Genomic DNA, 18,880 nt, shown 5'->3' on the forward strand with positions numbered 1-18,880 from the left:
CTCCAGACAGAATACTTTAGCCATGGTGGGCTGCTCTAAGACCTGAGGGAATCAATATTTAGCATACCTGTAAATCAGCTCCCCATTTAAAAAATGTTTAGTTTGGGGTGTTTAGCTATTTTAATGCATGATTCTGGTTCTAGAATTTCGACATCTTCTGTAGTAGATACCTGCCATGTTAGGTCTGTTAGTCTATTTGAAAATTAGTACATTCATTCTGAATGATATTTTAGTTCAGATTTTTTATTTGCAGGCAACAGACATGAAATTCAAATTGGCATAATTTAAAAAAGGGGATGTAGTAGCTTGCATAATTAAAAGTCCTGGGGTGGGGGGTGTTATGCTTTAAATATAGCTGGATCCAGGAGCACAAGTGTGGCTTCCATGTTCCTCATGTAAAAGTTTTAGTCCTCACTTAATGGTTTAGGTTTTTTAACATACTAGGTGAATTTTTCTGAATTTGCTGCTTTATTGAATTACACATTAAGGTCAAGGTTGTTGGACCAAAAATTTGACCTCGTAGATTAAAATATAGTTAGGGTTCTGCTGATAGAATGATGTTATCTTATTATATTTCTGCATGGGATGACACCATGTGAACAATTGGCTGTGGTGGAGCTTTCACATACTTGCAGGTATATGCACAGACAAGTGTAGTAACGCTTTTCCCTGCTCTGCTTGTCTGCAGGCAGTGAAGTGAAATCTGCAAGAGTCCTGCTCGCTCAAGGCCTGCATACAGGAAAGAAGCAGGGGAAAAGCGTTACAGTCAGCTTTTGTTCTGCAGCATTTTAAAACATAACAGGTATGTCAGATTTTTGGTCTGTCAGCCTTGACAATGCCCCTTGAAAATGAACGGAGTACAATCTGAAGTTGTAGTTCGTATCATTGAAATGTATTTAAAATGTGACTGGTAAAAGCTCCTGTAAGATTTTTGTTCTTGGAAAGAAAGAACTATACACTCCCAAGGTGTTGTTTAAATCCAGCTACCAAATTAGTTTTTTTCACTAACAAAAATTGTTACTCAGCCTGAGAGTGGCAGATGTGATAAAGGATATATTAAAAATTCTTTTTAGCCCTGGCAAGTGTGGCTCAGTTGGTTGGAATGTCGTCCCTTTCGATTCTCAGTCAGGGCGCATACCCAGGTCTCAGGTTCAATCCCCAGTCAGGACTTATACAGAAGGCAACTGATCATTGTTCTTTTCTCTCTCTCTCTTTCCCTTCTCTCTAAAAATCAATTAAAAAACCAGTTCTTTTTTGATTTTACTCTTAAGTTTTTAAAAAAAAATTAAATTCAATCCTGTGAATTGATTGAACTCAAAACATGTTTTACATTACCTATCCATACTCTGAAACATTTGTGACTCTAGACTACAAAAGCAAAAGAAAAATTTTATACTAACTACTTGTAATTGCCAAGTTACTCATGCAGTCATTTTGTGTTTTTAGGTATATTGGAAAGTCTGATTCAGTTACGATCAGTGTATGGAATCACAAGAAGATCCATAAAAAACAAGGTGCTGGATTTCTTGGTTGTGTCCGTCTTCTTTCCAATGCCATCAATCGCCTCAAAGACACTGGTTGTGAGTAGATACCAGTACTTTAAAAAATTTACATATATACATAAACATGTACACATATATACATGTTTTGGGGAGGAGTGAGGGGTCTAAAAACTTAACTTCCTGTGTATGTTTGAAACACTGGTAAAAATTCCTGGTCTAAATATATTTGATTGACTTAAAAAAACCACAATGAAACATTTTAGATATGTGAATCCTGGAACTGAATCAGAGCTGGTGCTAGGTTTTCAGTGAATACGTAAGGGTTCAGGAGTGATTGCTACCCAGAGAATAAAAAGAGAGGTGTCAGGGTATAGATGTGTTTTTTATTTCTTAGCATCCTTCTCTGGTTTTGGTGGATTTGTGAGATAAAGTGAGTTTTATTTAGGTGATTGGAGTATTTAAGGTGGCAGTTAAAGGGGAATTATTAGTGAATAAAAATGATATATAAAATTGAAAAAATTAAAAGTTACAGAAAGGTAAACATGGTAGATGAGGCATGAAAGAATGAGTTGCCCCTAAATGAGCTGGTAGCAGAACTGGCTCAAACCCTTATCTTCTAGTTTTTACTTGGCTGCTTATTAATTCTTACTGTGTGTGGTGGTGGGGATCTTTGAAATGGTTAGAGAAAAAAAACAAACGGCAACTAACATTTATTAAACATGTATGTGCCAGGTACTTTGCTGAGAACTTTTCATAATTATCTGATTTAATCCTTAGAAAATATGAAGTAGGTACTGCTGCTATGCACGAGAAAATCAAGACTCAGGGATAAATTGCTCAAGAACAACAAGTATTTAAGTGGGAGCCAAGACACAGACTGAAGTCGTCTGAAATCTTTGGAAAGGAACTGCATGTTGGCAGTATCACACCAGTGTCTCATGGTTTTTGAAATATGAATTTATCAAAACTTTTGTTGAGACATTTATATTAATTATACATACAGTCAGAAAATTTAAACCATTTGTCATTAAAACATGATTACTTTTTTAAATGATAGGCCTGATTTCCAGCGGATTGTGGAAATTTACTATTGCTCAATAGATGTTAGAATCTCTGATACCAGCCTCTTTTTTAATTGCTTTTTGTTGTTGATTTGAAATAGATCAGAGGTTGGATCTCTGCAAACTTGGGCCAAATGACAATGATACAGTTAGAGGACAGATAGTAGGTAAGTGTGGAACTTAAAGTTACGTGAATTTTGGCTTCATTCAAGCTGACCTAAACTCTAAATATCTTTTAAATCAAAGTATAGCCCTGGTGGATGTGGCTCAGTTGGTTGGAGCATTGTCCTGTGCACTGGAAGGTCTCAGGTTCTACTCCCAGTCAGGGCACATGGATACATTTCTGTAGCATTTTAAAATTTTGTTTGGTAGTTTGTGGTGGGCAAATAATTAATTTAACCAGTCCTATTGTTGAACATTTAGGTTGTTTCTGATGTTCTAGTATTATGAGCAGTGCTCTGATTAACAACATAGTTTTTTTATGACTCATTTTATATATTGCTAGAATTAGGCTATTTAAAAGCAGAATCCCATCTAAAAATTGCTTAGGTCTTTTGTAAGACAGCATTCTGGAGATGAAACATTGAAGCTCATGAAATCCTTTAGCTTTGATCTTTATTATTATTCTGAACAAAGCTAGTGAGAAATGCCTTGTTTCTGCTGTGATTGTATTGCAGTAAGCATTTCACTTCTTAGCCTTTCTGATAAAAACTAATAAAGTTTTCTAGTACAGTTTTAACACTAATATTTTATTTACATTCACTGAGAAGGTGTATTATAGTGTTGTCTCCTATAAATGGAACAATGTGTTGAACTTTCTGATTTTTCACAATTTTTACAGAGCTGGAAAATTTCAGAATTTTGAGACCCTTCCTGGAATGAAGGGTCTTAAGATGTCATACTTTATTTAGTGTTCTTTAAGAAGTGGGGCTGTAGTCAAGTTTTCCTGTACCCCTTCTGTCTTTTGAGAGAGTTGCCAAAAATACAAATAGAGAATAATAGAGCAGCAAGGACTTGAGGCATATTATTTAGCCAAACTTCCTCCTCATTCAGATTGGGACTATAGCCTGATTTTCTTCAAGGTCACAGTGCTAAACTAGCCGCTATAGCCTGGTTTAGAGTTCACATTTCTCGCTGCCAAGTTTATACAGTGTAGTTTTATACCACCCTGGCTGATGACGTACTGTTTTAACTCATGGAATTCAAGTATTGCCCTATGCCGGCATCTAGTGTATTTTTTTAAAAGATGAGTGAGGTATTAAACTGAGATTAATTCTTCTGTACATGAATAAAGCTTTTCATGTGTTATGCCTCATCTTAAGTGCAATAGTAGCCTTGCATTGCCCACTATGATGGAAACATGTAATTAGACTCTTCTCCATGAACATGATAAAGTGTAGGAAGCCTTAAAATTCTAATATCACTACTAAAGGGAAAAAATCTCATGGAAAAAGAAATTACAGAATTTAGTAGAAACTAAAGAGTTCATTCTAAAATATTGAAATAACCTAAGCCAGATGTCTTTTAAAGATACGTATTTTAAATTGTGACAGTTCTTTCTCATCTATGACTCTCAGTAATGTTTTTGTTGTTTAATAGTAAGTCTTCAGTCCAGAGACCGGATAGGCACAGGAGGACAAGTTGTGGACTGCAGTCGCTTGTTTGATAACGATTTACCAGATGGGTAAGCTGAGATTATTAGAGAACTATGTAGGTAACATCCTTAAAATAATAAAAAAGAAGTTGGTGCTTATTGTATACGTAACTTTAAAAATTTGATGATCAATTCTAGAATCTAGGTTTTCCTTGTACTTGGAAAATTAGTAAGGGATCTTGTTATAAATTTATAAAATAAGCCATGAATTAGATGTTAAATTTGGTTTTTAAGAGTTTTGACTAGGAGGCAAGTCAGATTTCTTGACAAAAAGAACTCTCCTGTAACTATTATATATTCAGAAGAAAAATATTTTTTTGTTTGATTAAATTACTCAAAACTGGGTGTATAAGTACTGAATCTGAGACATTGCCCTGTTTAGAGGGATGGGATAGAGAATCTGTGTAATAGTAATTATAATTACATAGTAATATTTATGGAGCATACATGTAATTTAATTGAGTATTATTGACATTATTGGAAAATTCTTAGAGTTTGGCTGATGGAAAATATTAATCACACCTCAGTGTAAATATTTTAGGAGCTTTAGAATTCCAGAAGATAAGTGTACATTTTAAAAATAAGTTGAAAAAATTCCTTTAGTCTGTGGATTGATCTTTCAGTTTGTGGTTCTTGATTCATACAAATCTCTTTCTGACTTGGTTATTACACTGCAAACATTTTGTATCCAACTTCCTAGTCATACCTTATTCCTCAATATTTTTACTTAAGCTGGGAAGAAAGGAGAACTGCCTCTGGAAGAATCCAGTACCTAAACCACATAACAAGAACTACGCAGTGGGAACGCCCAACACGGTAAGAACATACTACAAGTATCTTCCTGTGGTCTGTGCTCTTCACCTTCCTGAAATCGTTCGTTTCTGTTTATCTGTTTAATCAGATTTCCCGTCTTGGTTTATACTGCTCTAGATCAGTAGATCTTATAGCAAGTGCCATTATTATTTTTAAAAGGTCATTTTCAATAAGGATTGTTTAGCAGGTCATTCTGTTATTATAGCTGCAGGGCCTGTGAAGATACTCAATAAATATTTATTAAATGAGTTAAATGAATAAATTGAGAAGTCATCTTATTTTTTGGACTCCTAAATTTTTTCTTTGAGTCCATTATTGAATGGCTGTAACAAAATACATATACAGGATCTGCATTTATTCGGTTGCGTAGGGGGATGATTATGTTATATTGCGTCCAGCAGGGTCTGTGATCAGGATAAGAACCAGATGCTCTGAGACCATGTGGCGGGGCACCTGACTTAGAGTGGGGGGCAAGGGGATGGCAGAACACGCCGAGGAAAACTCTGAAGGAGCGGGATCTCTGAATTAAATCCTGAAGAATGTTAGGGTTTAGCCAGGTAAGGGGAAGGTGGTGAGAAGTGTTCCGGGTAATAGTGCTCACAGTCATCGTTCAGTGCACCAGTGGCTGTGTGTCAGGCACTGTGCTCAGCAGTTGGTCTGTGACACTAAATAGGGTGGAGAGACCTTCATGGAGCTTAATGTGTAAAGACATAGGGATGCAAGATAATTTTTGGAAACTCCAAGGAAGTGCTTTATGAGTAACAAAGTGAATAAGATAAGTGGCTGGATATTTTTTCATTTTTTTAAAAAGTAAGAACAAAGTTCAATAAAAAAGAAAAAAAAAGTAAGAACAAAGTTTATTGCTACCTGTACTGTGTTTGTTTTGCCCCCACGCCCTTTTTTTCTGAGCGGGACTGGCTGGCACCAGACTTAGAACCTATCAAATGCTGCTTATTTGCTATACATACTTTTATTTACTAGGGATTAATTGCTTAACTTGTTGGATCACAAAGTTTTCTCTGTTGTGATTCTTGGGAAAAGCTTAGCTATGCTGCCATTTTAAAAAATGCATGAGAGCTGCATTTCCAGTATTAAATTGCCAAGGTTTTTATTGATGTCAGATAGCCCATTTTTATTGTATCTGTAAATGGATGTGTACTTATGTCAGTGTTTTAGTGAAGTCCATTTCCTTCTAATTCATTTAACTGATAAAATTGGCTTTAATTTCCACATGTCTAAAGTTGATTGTGTTGTAAATGTTAGTTTGAAAATTAACTCCTGATTATCATGGTATTTTGGATGACCTGCAATAGACTGGACGCTCTTTGAAGAGACGAACTGTCCTCTTTCCTTTATTCATTCAGTGTTCATTGAGCTGCTCTTACATCTATGCCAAGCACTATTCTGGGTGTGGGGATATGTGTTTTGGGAAACAAACTGAGCACTCTGATCTTCCATAAGTATTCTAGTGCTGGAAGACAGCCAAAGACACGGATGCAAGTTAGAATGTCAGAAATAATTGCTGTGCCGAGGAAGGGGGGTGATGTGCTATCAAGTGCCTGCCTGACTGCTTTAGATTCGAATGTCAGGAAGGACCTCTTAGAGGGAGGCCACATTTAAGCTAAAGCTATGATTTGAATGATGGGGGTAAAAAGAGCCTGGCCTAGAAAGAGTAGGAGAAAAAAGTATTTTAGGTGGAAGGAAAAGCTACTGTCCAGAACCTGTGCAAGTTCAAGGAACAGGGAGAACGTGAGTGTGTCAGAAGCAGGGGGAGAGCAGTGGGAAACCAGGTCTGAGAGGTGGGCTGCAGCTGCGTCAAGTGGTGCTGTGTGAGCTGGCCCTCACACCTACAAATGCATGTGGACTTCATATAAAATGTAATTAAAATCAGTACTGAATGATTTAAAGACATTAATTGACATTCTGCTGATCACTTGAGTTTCATTGGTGCTTAGAGGCTTCAGGCTTTTATTCAGAGTTTTTGAAATCATTATATTTGTATTAGTCATTCCATTTCCCTCTAAGTGGTTGTTACTGCGGTACATGCATTGTTTAGAGAGCTCTACTTTTGATATCTTAACTGAGTAACTTTTTCTCCCTGTTACTTTTCAATAGACCGGCATCTGAATATTCTAGTCCTGGCAGACCTCTTAGCTGCTTTGTTGATGAGAACACTCCAGTTAGTGGAACAAATGGTGCAACATGTGGACAATCTTCAGACCCCAGACTGGCAGAGAGGAGAGTCAGGTCACAGCGACATAGAAATTACATGAGCAGGACACATTTACATACTCCTCCAGACCTACCAGAAGGCTATGGTATGACAACTAGCAGAGGAAAAATAAAGTGTGGTTTACTGCTTTCAGCTTGCTAAGAAAGCCGGAAAATCAACTTTTAAAGAAATTATTAATCTGGGTTTAGGAATTCTGCATGAAAATAAAAGTAAATGTAAAACCTCCCAACTTTGAAAAGTCTTTGAAGTGGTAGAAGACTATCTAGCCAACAGTATGACCTTGGACTAGTCATTTAACCTCAGCCTTTTTGCTCTTTTATAATGAAATAAAGTGAATGATACCTTTCTTTATCACAAAAGTATTGTGAGGAGCAAATGAAACAATGTGAGACTTCTTTGTAAATAGGCACTGTATTAAAGGTAAGATGGTATTGTTATTGATCATGGAAATCTGAAGTCAGACCTGAAATGTAATTTTCTAGAAGTACATTTTTAGAAATAATTTTAAAAGCATATTTCCGATAGTATTTATATATTTGTATTGTCTATAATTTTGGGTTATCTGAGTTATTATTGTAAATGATTTAGTCATTTCCGTTTATATAAAATTATTATAATCTTATATAATTTCCTAAATTGTAGTGTTTCATGTGGAAGATGACATGAATCTTCTAGATGAATACAGAACTTTCTAAATCACGATTTGTGAGCACTCTCGTAGATAGTATGAACTCAGCTATCCTTTCCTCTCAACAGCCTGCCCATAAATTATCCTGGGCTGCTGGTGACACCTAGTGACCAATATTGGGAATTGCCTGATCTAACTTGTATTTTTTCCTGTAGAATATTTTTTAAACTTGTATTTTATTTTTACTGTAGAATATTTTTAAAACTCTTCTGCAGATGCAAGATTTTAATTTTATTTTTTAACATAGTTTAAATCTTTACTTAATTTTTAAAGCCCAAACTTGTCCATTGTGCTATGCTGCACAGGTGAACTTACAGCACAGCTTGGGCTTGGGAGACAGGCAGACAGTTTCTTTCCTGGCTTTGCTATATATTAGTTGTGTGATAGTGGGCACATTATTTAACCTCTCTGAACTTTGATTTTATCCCCTATAAAAAGGGGAAAATAATAGTACCAACCATGTAGGTTTGTTGCAAGAAATAAATGGTAATTTCATGTGAGGCGCCTGACAGTGACTGGTGTAGAAAGCATTATATTGTAGCTGCTATTATTAATGTTCAGACCTCAGAATAAAGTATTTCCTGACGTTTCTCTTTAATTGAGATTATAAGGCAAGCTATTCGGAGTGAAGGTGGTTATACTTTTATAATATTTGTATGATAGGGAGTAAAAATTTTTTACTTCAAAACAGAGGAGTAAAGTGGGTACCGAGGCTGAAATTATTGCAGCTGTTATCTATAACCAGTTTTAAACATTTTTATGTTTATAATTTTAAAAAGTTTAAATTCATTGACTTAATTATAGGTTTATAAACAAATTTATACTAATAAATTTTAGCAGTAGTGTTATCATTTTATATGTTGGAATTTTTCTTTAGATTTTGTTTAAAGACAAGTAGTTCTGTTGCTTAAAAACATGCATAAATAAAGACTGAAAACCACCCGGGAAGGAACCTTTCCCAGACCCCCCACCTGGCTTCCCAAGGGCAGGCCCACTGCTCTTTAGCCCCCCCCCCTCCAGCGTAGTTATTCCCCATCTTGGCCTGGTGCTGACTAGAGTGCCTCCCCTGTATTCTGTCATTTTTGCTTCTCTTTAAGTCCAAATGCAGTCTTGAGAATACACGTCTCAAGAAAACAAAACAAAACAAGTTTTGGTAAAAATTAGGCACAATAAAAAAAATTACCGTCCTGCAAACCCTTTAAAGTTCCTGAAAGTCCCTCAGTCTTCCCAGAGTTGGCTAGCCGCCTCCTCCCAGCCTGCTCTTGTTCCCCGCAGGCTCCGCATTCAAGACAGTAAAGGATCGTTTCTTCACTTTTGTTTTGTTGAGTTATTGGTACTGTCACTATCTTGTTTTCTATTTTGCATTGCAACGTGGCTAGTATTTGCGCCACATTATAAGTCTAGTTTGCTTTAGATCGCTGGCCTGTGGCCCCTTGCCACTGTTTATAAGGTGGTTTCCAGGAGAAAATGCATTCTGAGTTCAGAACAAATGATTTGTAAAGTAAAATTTTTCTAATATAGATTGGTAATGTGGATCATTTACTTGTTAATATAATATATTTGGACGTTCTGAATATGTTTTTATTATCAGTGTTTCTTAATTTTACAGAGCAGAGGACAACACAGCAAGGTCAGGTGTATTTTTTACATACGCAGACTGGCGTGAGCACCTGGCATGATCCAAGAGTGCCGAGGTAAGACCACATTCTGAGTACTCTTCCTACCACCGAGTATCCATTTACCTAGGATTTCTTTGATTATTTAATCTTTAACTTCCTAAAATAGCTTATGTAAAAGTTAGGCTCTTTCTAATACTCATTTCAGTTTGACGTTTAATAAAAAGTCCTACCTACCTCTCTCTAATCCTACCCCAGTGCCCTAATGCCCCCCCATCCCTCCCCACTCTTCCGTTTAAAAAAATCTGCACAAAAACATGAGTCTTTTAGGAGTTTGAAAATTAACCTTGGGGAAAAAAAATACAAAACCTTACAAAAAACATACATACCCTTTTTTAAAGGCTAGCAAATTGATATTTTTATTTCTGGTTACGCTTTTTAAAAAAAGGTTTCTTTATTTTAACCTTATATGAGTGTTTTCAGTGTTCTTTTATGTGCCCCTTAATAAAGTTTCATTTTAATATAGAAAAGAAGTAACCTAATTAAATTAAATTTTTATTAAATGCCAAAGCTCATGCATTTGAACTACCCAGTATTGTTAAGTGCATTTACTTGAGGTCTTTTTTTGCCTAAGCTTATACTCAGAGCTCTACTTGTCAAGATTCATGTATTTGAATCAAAACCAGATGTGACTAGCTGATCTTGGATTGCTTTGATACTTTCTCTTTATTTATAAATAAAGCAAAATAATAAAAAGCTTTTACTTTGTCATAGAGCTTAATTAGAATCTTTCGAGGGTGGCAACCAAAGAAATGTGCTATCACTAACTTTGCATCAAGATTGCCATTTCTGTGTCTTGGTGTAATATAAGCTGTTTTAAAAAAGTAATGGGGAGGAAATTTTTGTTTTATTAATAGGCTCACTGACAAAAATCTATGGGCCTAACTTTTAGCAACAAGACTTTTATTATGTAAGTTATGAAAAGAAGTGTTAGGAATTCTGTTTGTCCAATTGAAGGTCATTGATGAGCTTTTTAATATGGTGTTTTTTTTAAAATTGACGTTTTTAGAGAGAGAGGAAGGGAGGGGATATAGAGAGATAGAAACATCAGCGAAAGAGAAACATCATTGATCGACTGCCTCCTACATGCCCTCCACTGGGGATCAAGCCTGCAACCAGGGCATGTGCCCTAACCGGGAATCGAACTGGTGACCTCTTGGTTCCTGGGTCGATGCTCAACTGCTGAGCCACACAGGCCAGGCAGCGATGAGCTTTTTAATAAAATAATTTAAAATCATTCGAAGGAAATGTGCAGAAAAAGTGATTTTTAAAAAATAAATGTTTTACAATAGTGAGAAAGTAGATCTTGAGTTATCTGTTGAAAGAACAGTATGTAAGCTGGCATCAGAAGATGAACTAGAGAGAGGTTTTGGCAGCACTGTTGGTAATATGTTCTTATTCCTAAGGAACATGTCAGGTTTTCATTAATGAATACGTGGTTTCTGTAAAGGTTTAACATTTCATGTTGAGTACTGAATAATGGCTTTATGAAATTATGCTCTGGATTATTTTTCTTCTCTTTAGTCTCTGTGTTCCAAATTGTTATCTTAAAAATCATATCTTTATATCATCATATCTTTTGTTTTTGGAGTTTCCTTTAGTAAACTTGCCATTTGTATGGAGGATCTTTTATCAAAGCAGACTATAAATATTTAGATTCTATTAAAATTTCATCACTATTCAAAGACATTTATAAAATAGTGTAATTCAGATACTTTATTTAAAGATATCCAGTGAACTTAGATTATCTGAGAAGTTCTATTTCATCAAGTTTTGCATATCTCTTTAAAACAGTGACTAATGCCATTGCACCATGATTGTGTAGTCTTAGTCTTGAAATACAGATCTGTATTCCTTTTTATGGCTGTGTAACATTCTGTTTTCCTTCAATCATTTTCCAAGTAGAAATAAAGATTGTTTCCAGTTTTCTGCTCTTTTAATCAGTTTTTTAGAGCTCTCCCCTGTATGACTGTAGAATTATAAAGTTCTAAATAAAATGATATAAAATCAAATTCTGCTTATATCAAAAGAATTATTCTTTGATTTTAGTATATGCTTTTCATTTCTAAAAGTTCCACTTTAAATATCTATTTGTTCATTCTTAATAATCTCTCATTGATAGTTTGCCTTTGTGTTTCCTTATTTTTTTTAAGGGTGCACGTCATAGCTGTTCTCCCTGATCTCTGACAGTACTTGGGGCTCTAATTCTGTGGTTGATTGTTTGCACTGACTTTCCTTTCTGAAGTGTTTGGTGATCTTTGTGAGTTTGTTTGATCTTAATTGGTTTGAGTTCTGTGGACATAAAGTAGGAATTTAGGAAGTTTTCCTGGAATCACTTCGTTTTTCCTTTTTGGTTCTCAGCTTGAGGAAGTTTCGGGTTTCCTGTTCCATCCTTGCTGCTGCCCTGAGGCTGTTTTCCAATGAACAGCTACCCATGAGCAGTCCTACCTACCCCTTACCCCTGTGCCTAACTGTCACTTGGGTCCCAGCTCCCGCTCAATCCACTTTTTTCTTTTAAATTTGAGAAAGATTTTTTAAAAAATTTCCCTTGTCTCTTTTCAGACTAGCAGTGTCTCAAACAGTGTGTTCTTTTCAAGCTGTAGTTCTATAGCAGAAGAGTCTCATGGAACCTGTACGCAGAAGCCAGAATTACTGTTTCAACAAATCTGTGGGCACCTCTATGTGCTCATCGCTGGGCTTCAGTATGACCAAGAGGAGATTGTGTTAGGCACAGTGTTTTTCTCGTTTAACTTTTAAACATGATTTTGAAGAGATTTTTCATTATGATTATCTGTTATAGTTTAAGTTTACATTAGACATGCTGCTTTTATTTCATTCTTTAAGGTCCTGTAAGTCTTTGTCTATGTAATAGTATTTTAAGAATGTGTGATACAGTAATTATGGTCTTTGGTCCATTAAAAGTCTTTCTGCCTTTTTAATTGTAGCAGCAGCCTTAGAGTGTTCTTCCTGACATGTCCTAAACAGGTTCTTCATTCACTAGCTTTACAGCTTTCACAATTCAAAGTGGAGAAGTTGCCCTTTAAAATGTGCACTGGGATTCTTTTCAGAATCATAATTTTAATATTTCCAGTTTTGCTTTGTCAGAGAGCTTAAAATTAAAGGAATGAACACTTATTTACACAAATTTTACAGTGTAGTAATGAAAGAAAGAATTGAAGGGAAATTTTAGAAACATTTAATTTCTTATACCACTGACATTTGTAAAACAATATTTTGTCAGATAAGGATTGAAGTACAGTTTATGTTGGCAAGTTTTGTGATTGCTTTTATATTAATTTAAAATCTGTGTCACATTAAAGCCCAGGAACAAACTTTCTAAAAATGTAGGCTATGTGATAAGTTTCTGAGCCATTTATGGATTGGCTTTTGAATATGCAAGTTTGTTAAACCTTTGGGAATTAAAGATTCCAGCTGAGCATCTCAAGTTTCTGAAACAATACATTTTCTCAGACTTCATGGAATTGTTCTGTGTCATTTACACTTGCTTGGCTCAGCAGGCCCAGCAATGAGGTATTTTTTATTTTATATTTGTTTTTGCAGGGATCTTAGCAACATCAATTGTGAAGAGCTTGGTCCATTGCCTCCTGGATGGGAGATCCGTAATACAGCAACAGGCAGAGTTTATTTTGTTGACCATAACAACAGAACAACACAATTCACAGATCCTCGGCTCTCTGCTAACTTGCATTTAGTTTTAAAGTAAGTTTTTGAAACAATATGTGTGAAAATGTGGGTCTGAACAAGAGAAGACTGATGCTGCTTGTTTTAGTAAATGTGATAGACTGTCTGCTGTCTTCAATTATAAGTTACTTTTGTTGAACAAAATTTTATGTGGAAGAGTATGACGAGTTTCACTTTGATGTATGAGTATTTAAACCTACTGTGCTTCAGTAGTAGCCTGTCGTTAAAGCTGGGAGAAGGGGATGAATCCGAGGTGCGCCCTGGCACACCGAGAGAGACAGGCCGCTTCCCGGGGTGTGTGGAGACAGTACATTCCCGCCGAGGGCATCAGCAATAGCTCCAGGACAGCTGAATCCAGCCCAGGACATTTTGTTGCTGTTAGCTTTGTTTGTTAGCTCTAAGTCTTCTTTCCCATTTGCAGGACTTAGTCTTCCATACAAGTCTTTGTGAATGGGCTCAATGTACCTTGGATTTTTTAATGGGCTTTATTGAAATGTAATTGACATACGATAAACTATGCATATTTAAAGTATACAGTTTAAGTTCTGACATATTAAACACCCGTGAAACCATCACCACAGTGAAGGTAATGAACATATCCATCATCTCAAAAGTTTTCCTGTGCCTCTCTGTACTTCCCCCACACCCCCCCTCCTGTGGGGCTTCCACCTGTGTTCGTTTCCTAGGGCCGCCGGGCCACAGGCCACAGTAGTTCATTCTCTGTCAGCTCTGGAGGCCAGAGGGCCAGACTCGAGTTGTCAGCGAGGCTTGATTCCTTTTGGAGGCTCTGAAGGAGAATCTGTCCTTTGTCTCTCACCTAGCTTTTGGGTGCTTTCAGGAAACCTTACTGTTCCTTGACTTGTAGACACATCATTCCAGTCTTTGTCTTCACATGGCCTTCTATGATCTGTTTCTACCCACAGAACTATGACACCAAAGGGGTCATACCTACCAATTCTCCAAGTCTCCAAACACCAACTGGGCGTACAGCAATTGAAATCAGTTCTGACAATACCTGCAGATAGTGTCAGACCCCACAGGTTAAGGGCTCAGTCCCTCAAAACTGTCCCTACTTCAGATGCCAACTGCAAATCCCTGTTTTTACCAACTGGCTATAAATTGGGGAGTTCCCATGACCTGCTCCTTGGGTTCAGTAATTTGTTAGAATGGCTTACAGAACCAGGGGAATTCTTTATTTACTATGATCAGCTCATTACAGAGGCTACAGCTGCCAGCAGTGTGAGAGTTGTGGCTACTCCACACCCTTGCTAACATAACGCCTGGTATCTTACTAACTTGAGACGTTCTAATAGGTGTGTAGTGGTTTCTCATTATAGTTTAAATTGCATTTCTTTCATGACTAATGATGTTGAGCATCTTTTTCTATGCTTTTTGCCATCTGTATCTTTGGTGAAATTTTTTGCCCCCTTTTTTAAAAAAAATTGAGGTTTTTTTTTTAACTTTTGAGTTTTGAGAGGTTTCTTTACATATTTGCGGTGCAAGTACCCATTCCAGGTGTGTGCTTTGGAAAGATTTCTCCTAGCCTGTGACTTGTCTTTTCACTTTTTTAATAGTGTCTTTTGAAGAGCTGTTTTTCAAAGAAAAATTTTCTTTGAGATTTGATGAAGTATTAACTATCCATTTTTTATGGATTATTCTTTTGGTATCATAGCTAAGAAACCTTTGCCTAATAAGTCATAACAGTTTCTCCCTGTGTTTCAGAAGTTTTATGGCTTTGGGCTTTACATTGAGGTCTCTGACCATTTGGAGTTAAGTTTTTGCATCTGCTGTAAGATATATCTAAGTTTATTTATTTTTTAAGGTCAATACAATTGTTTAGGGAGTGCTTTTAAATATCTTCTGTTTTGATTGTGTGTGTGTGTGTGTGTGTGTGTGTGTGTGTGTGTAAAAAACACCTTTATTATAATGCTCGTGAGAGTACTAAATAGTGATTTGTAATTTTCATCAAAGATACATTTTCCTCTGGATAGTTATATATTTTAGGTATAAAGTTTGGTCTAGAACAGAAGACCCACTGTCTATAAAAAAGTTTAGGGATTTGTCAGGGAACTGAAAGTCATTTCTGTTTATTTTGTCACAGGTACCATTGCCCTTTACGTCTAGGATAGGAGATTGTGCTCTTGGCTGTTGTGTGCAAAATTAAACTCCAGTGGAATCGCTCATTGTCTGCTATTGATGTCTACAGTAGCAAATTATCTGACTTTTTATTTCTTGACAACTTACTGAAATTAGTTCATTATATCATCAGATTCTTTAAAAAATTCTTAGATGCAACTTATAATACTTTAGTTAGGAGAATAAAAATATCTCTAGGTAACTTGCTTTTTAAAAATTATTATATTTCTGCTGTACCTGGGAGATTATTTTCATGTATTTGTGGTAAACCATATATGTGCAGTTAAAAGTCACTTTAGCACAACAATGTGAGTGTACTTTCTGCCACTGACTATATACTTAAAAGTGGTTAAAATGCTAAATTTTACACTGTATATTTTACCACAATAAGAAGAAAAGTAGTCACTCTGTTAAGCACGTAGACTTGTTAGTAAAGTGCTACTTCTCGGTGCCAGTAACTGCCATGTGTCCTTCCACATTCCTGTGGTCTAGACTAGCGTGTATAGGAGGAGGGTCCCTGCCAAGCGGCCAGTTCCTGCTGTTTGTCTCTTCCAGACGGACAGACTCTAGATAACAGGCACAGCGCTTGGCACATACCTGAATTTTAAAACGGGTGATGGTAAACAAGAAAAGGGAAACGGTATCTGAGAAATTTGTTCTCAGCAGCTGTTTAAAGCTTTATGGGTAAAACTCCATTTTCTAATTCCATAAATTCATATGGATTCTGAGAAATAACCTCTGGAGCTAGTTTATTGTCAAAAATGACAAACCAAAAACACAGTGAATGAGGCATGGAAATGATATAGCTAGACGTGTTTTATAGTGGATGCTACTTTAAATGTACAACTGTAATCTTTTTCATTTAAATATTCTAAGAGTATTTTGTTTACATCTAGTCGGCAGAACCAGCTGAAAGACCAGCAGCAACAGCAGGTGGTGTCGTTGTGCCCTGACGACACCGAGTGCCTGACAGTCCCGCGGTACAAGCGAGACCTGGTGCAGAAACTAAAAATTTTGCGGCAAGAACTTTCCCAGCAACAGCCTCAGGCTGGCCATTGCCGCATCGAGGTTTCCAGGGAGGAGATTTTTGAGGTAAACTTACAAGTCTTATTTTAAAATTGAGAAAAATTAAATTTCAGTGTTTTGCTGTTTTCCAGGAACACTTTTTGTGACTCTAGAATGGGAGTGTTTTTATTAAATTCTTTTTAAACTGTGAGCGCTAAAGGCAGTACCATTGGAGAGATTTAGTGTGTAAGGTGGACATTTAGTGGGACAAAGAGTGTTAGGTGTCCAGTTGGCTCTGCGTGGTCCCTGCATTGCGAATATTCATTGTCAAGGAGCTTTAAAGACCACGAGCATCACCGTCTCTTACTTTCTCATCCTTCCAAAGGTGAGGGGCTCCTCACTCAGAGATCATTTTGTTTACTTCCGTAAGTTACTGAAAGCCGCCCTTCCTAGTGGGTCTTTTATCTTTGGATTTTATAGCCCCACTATCAGCTTCAAAGTTCTTCCATAGTCAGCGGCAGAGCTCCAGGGCACGGGCTTCTCTTCCTTAGAGGCTTCCTGGCAGGAGGTGTGGGACTTGGTCATCTTTTTCCCAAAGATGAACTTTTTTCTCTCAGAACAGTCCTGGCCTTGTTTGTATCCATCATTTGTATTTTAAAAAATATAATATTGTCGATTTCATGAAGAGAACACTGATGATTACTTATATTCATTTGGAACTTTCATTTCTTACTTTCTACTGGTGCCTGTGACCTAGATGTAGGTCAACCAACTAAAAATTTTTGTACTTCTGTCACATCTGTTTTTAATATGAGTGAAATTCTTGGTGTGGTTCATAGAACTTAAATATGGAGTTTTGCACTTAGTAGGCCTTTAATATAATATTACCAAGTGGATTGGTTTCAGTAGTATTAAGCTATCTTCATTTTGTTTTTAGAAGTTCCAAGAGGTTTCAAACATTTAGAGTTTATCCTTTGATTTGATTGTTGAATTTCACCTTATTTATAAACATGTTTTGTAGGTAGAATGGGAGAGAGAGCATAAATGACTGGTTAAAAGCACCTAGCAATTATAGTATATTAAAAATTTTTTTCAGGAGTCCTATCGACAGGTTATGAAAATGAGACCAAAAGATCTCTGGAAGCGATTAATGATAAAATTTCGTGGAGAAGAGGGCCTTGACTATGGAGGGGTTGCCAGGTAAAGACTTGCTCATCAGGAAATGACATATGGATCCTTATATATACAAATTTAAGATACTCTCTGTGGTGTAACCTTCTCATTGATATTTATTTTCTAGTATAATATTCCCTAATGTTTGCAATAGGGAGGGTATCCTAATCGATACATTCATGATGAGGTTAGGATAGTACTTTTACCAGAAGAGTATTGGAGAGTTCAGTATATAAAAAGCATATAAGACACGTCAGGTGAGTGTCGTGTGTGCTGGGAAGGTTGCTTAGATGGACGCCTCACTTTTGTTTTTAATCTCTAGAGCTTTTCTAGAGCTTTTCGAGTATTACATGAATGGTGGTGATTTGAGCTAGACTCCGTCACATTATAGAACTGAAAAACATTTTTCTTTAACTTTTTGTTCAAAATTATTTCACTGTATTTCCTTAAAATGTATTACCCAAGGTAATACATTTAATCCATAATAGTAGAATATATATAAATACCTTTTCTAGCTGAGGAGTGACAAGAATTGAGACTAGAACTGCATCTCTTTAAGTCCTAGACTAGTGATTGTACTTCAGTTTCCCCAAGGTGAATGTTACCTTCCAAGCTTTGAAAAATGTGAAGGGTTTAATAAATTTAAGGTGATAGTACTATTTATTACGTGGTTTTAAAAATATTGATGTACACGTGAAACCAAGAAGTAAGGAACACACCAGAAGGTACAGGCGAGGGCAAGAATGTGTTTTATGTTTTGCTATGTGCTCTACCACTTCTTAGTTTCAGGTGACAACTTATACTTTTACCATGCTGTATTTAGGGCTTACACAAAAAAAGATGATGAAATGAATAATGAAATTTCCTTGTAAAACAGTACCAACAACAAAGCACACCCTGTCCAGAAGCGAGAGTAAATTACTGTGGTATCATATCATCTGCATCTGTGTTACCTAGTGCAGGTCTGCCACGACAGGAGCCGTGTGGATCACATGGATATTTTGAACCATACCCTTCCCTTTATTTGATATTTAACACAGATTACAAATTTATTTAACAATTAAAAGGAGCAGACTTCTGGGATGCATCATGTAATTAGTTGGTGCTTCTGGGTAATACCTTTATACTCTGCTGCTAATATGTCACAGTTGCTCCGCATGAGTGAGAAGTGATCGCATAGTAATAAAGCAGGAGTTCCCATTTGCCTTTTGAGCACGGTCGGTTTTCCCAGTGGGAT

General features: G+C 36.4%; 1 protein-coding gene across 2 annotated transcripts in view; it reads left to right on the forward strand.

Moving 5' to 3' along the window:
* Nucleotides 1-18,880, forward strand: part of SMURF2 (SMAD specific E3 ubiquitin protein ligase 2) — a 75,393-nt gene that overhangs the window by 44,352 nt on the left and 12,161 nt on the right. The window contains exons 2-11 of one of the 2 annotated variants that reach the window (XM_081116180.1): nt 689-802; nt 1,447-1,580; nt 2,665-2,730; nt 4,163-4,247; nt 4,950-5,033; nt 7,146-7,348; nt 9,561-9,645; nt 13,189-13,347; nt 16,362-16,557; nt 17,567-17,670. In XM_081116180.1, coding sequence (XP_080972306.1) covers nt 7,300-7,348; nt 9,561-9,645; nt 13,189-13,347; nt 16,362-16,557; nt 17,567-17,670 — 593 coding nt within the window. In that variant the 5' untranslated portion in view covers nt 689-802; nt 1,447-1,580; nt 2,665-2,730; ... (1 more) ...; nt 4,950-5,033; nt 7,146-7,299. The remainder of the gene's footprint in view (nt 1-688; nt 803-1,446; nt 1,581-2,664; nt 2,731-4,162; nt 4,248-4,949; nt 5,034-7,145; nt 7,349-9,560; nt 9,646-13,188; nt 13,348-16,361; nt 16,558-17,566; nt 17,671-18,880) is intronic. The other variant, XM_081116179.1, reaches the window with a different exon arrangement.

This window comes from Miniopterus schreibersii, assembly GCF_964146895.1.
Source record: "Miniopterus schreibersii genome assembly, chromosome: 16".
NCBI classification, from domain to species: Eukaryota; Metazoa; Chordata; class Mammalia; order Chiroptera; family Miniopteridae; genus Miniopterus; species Miniopterus schreibersii.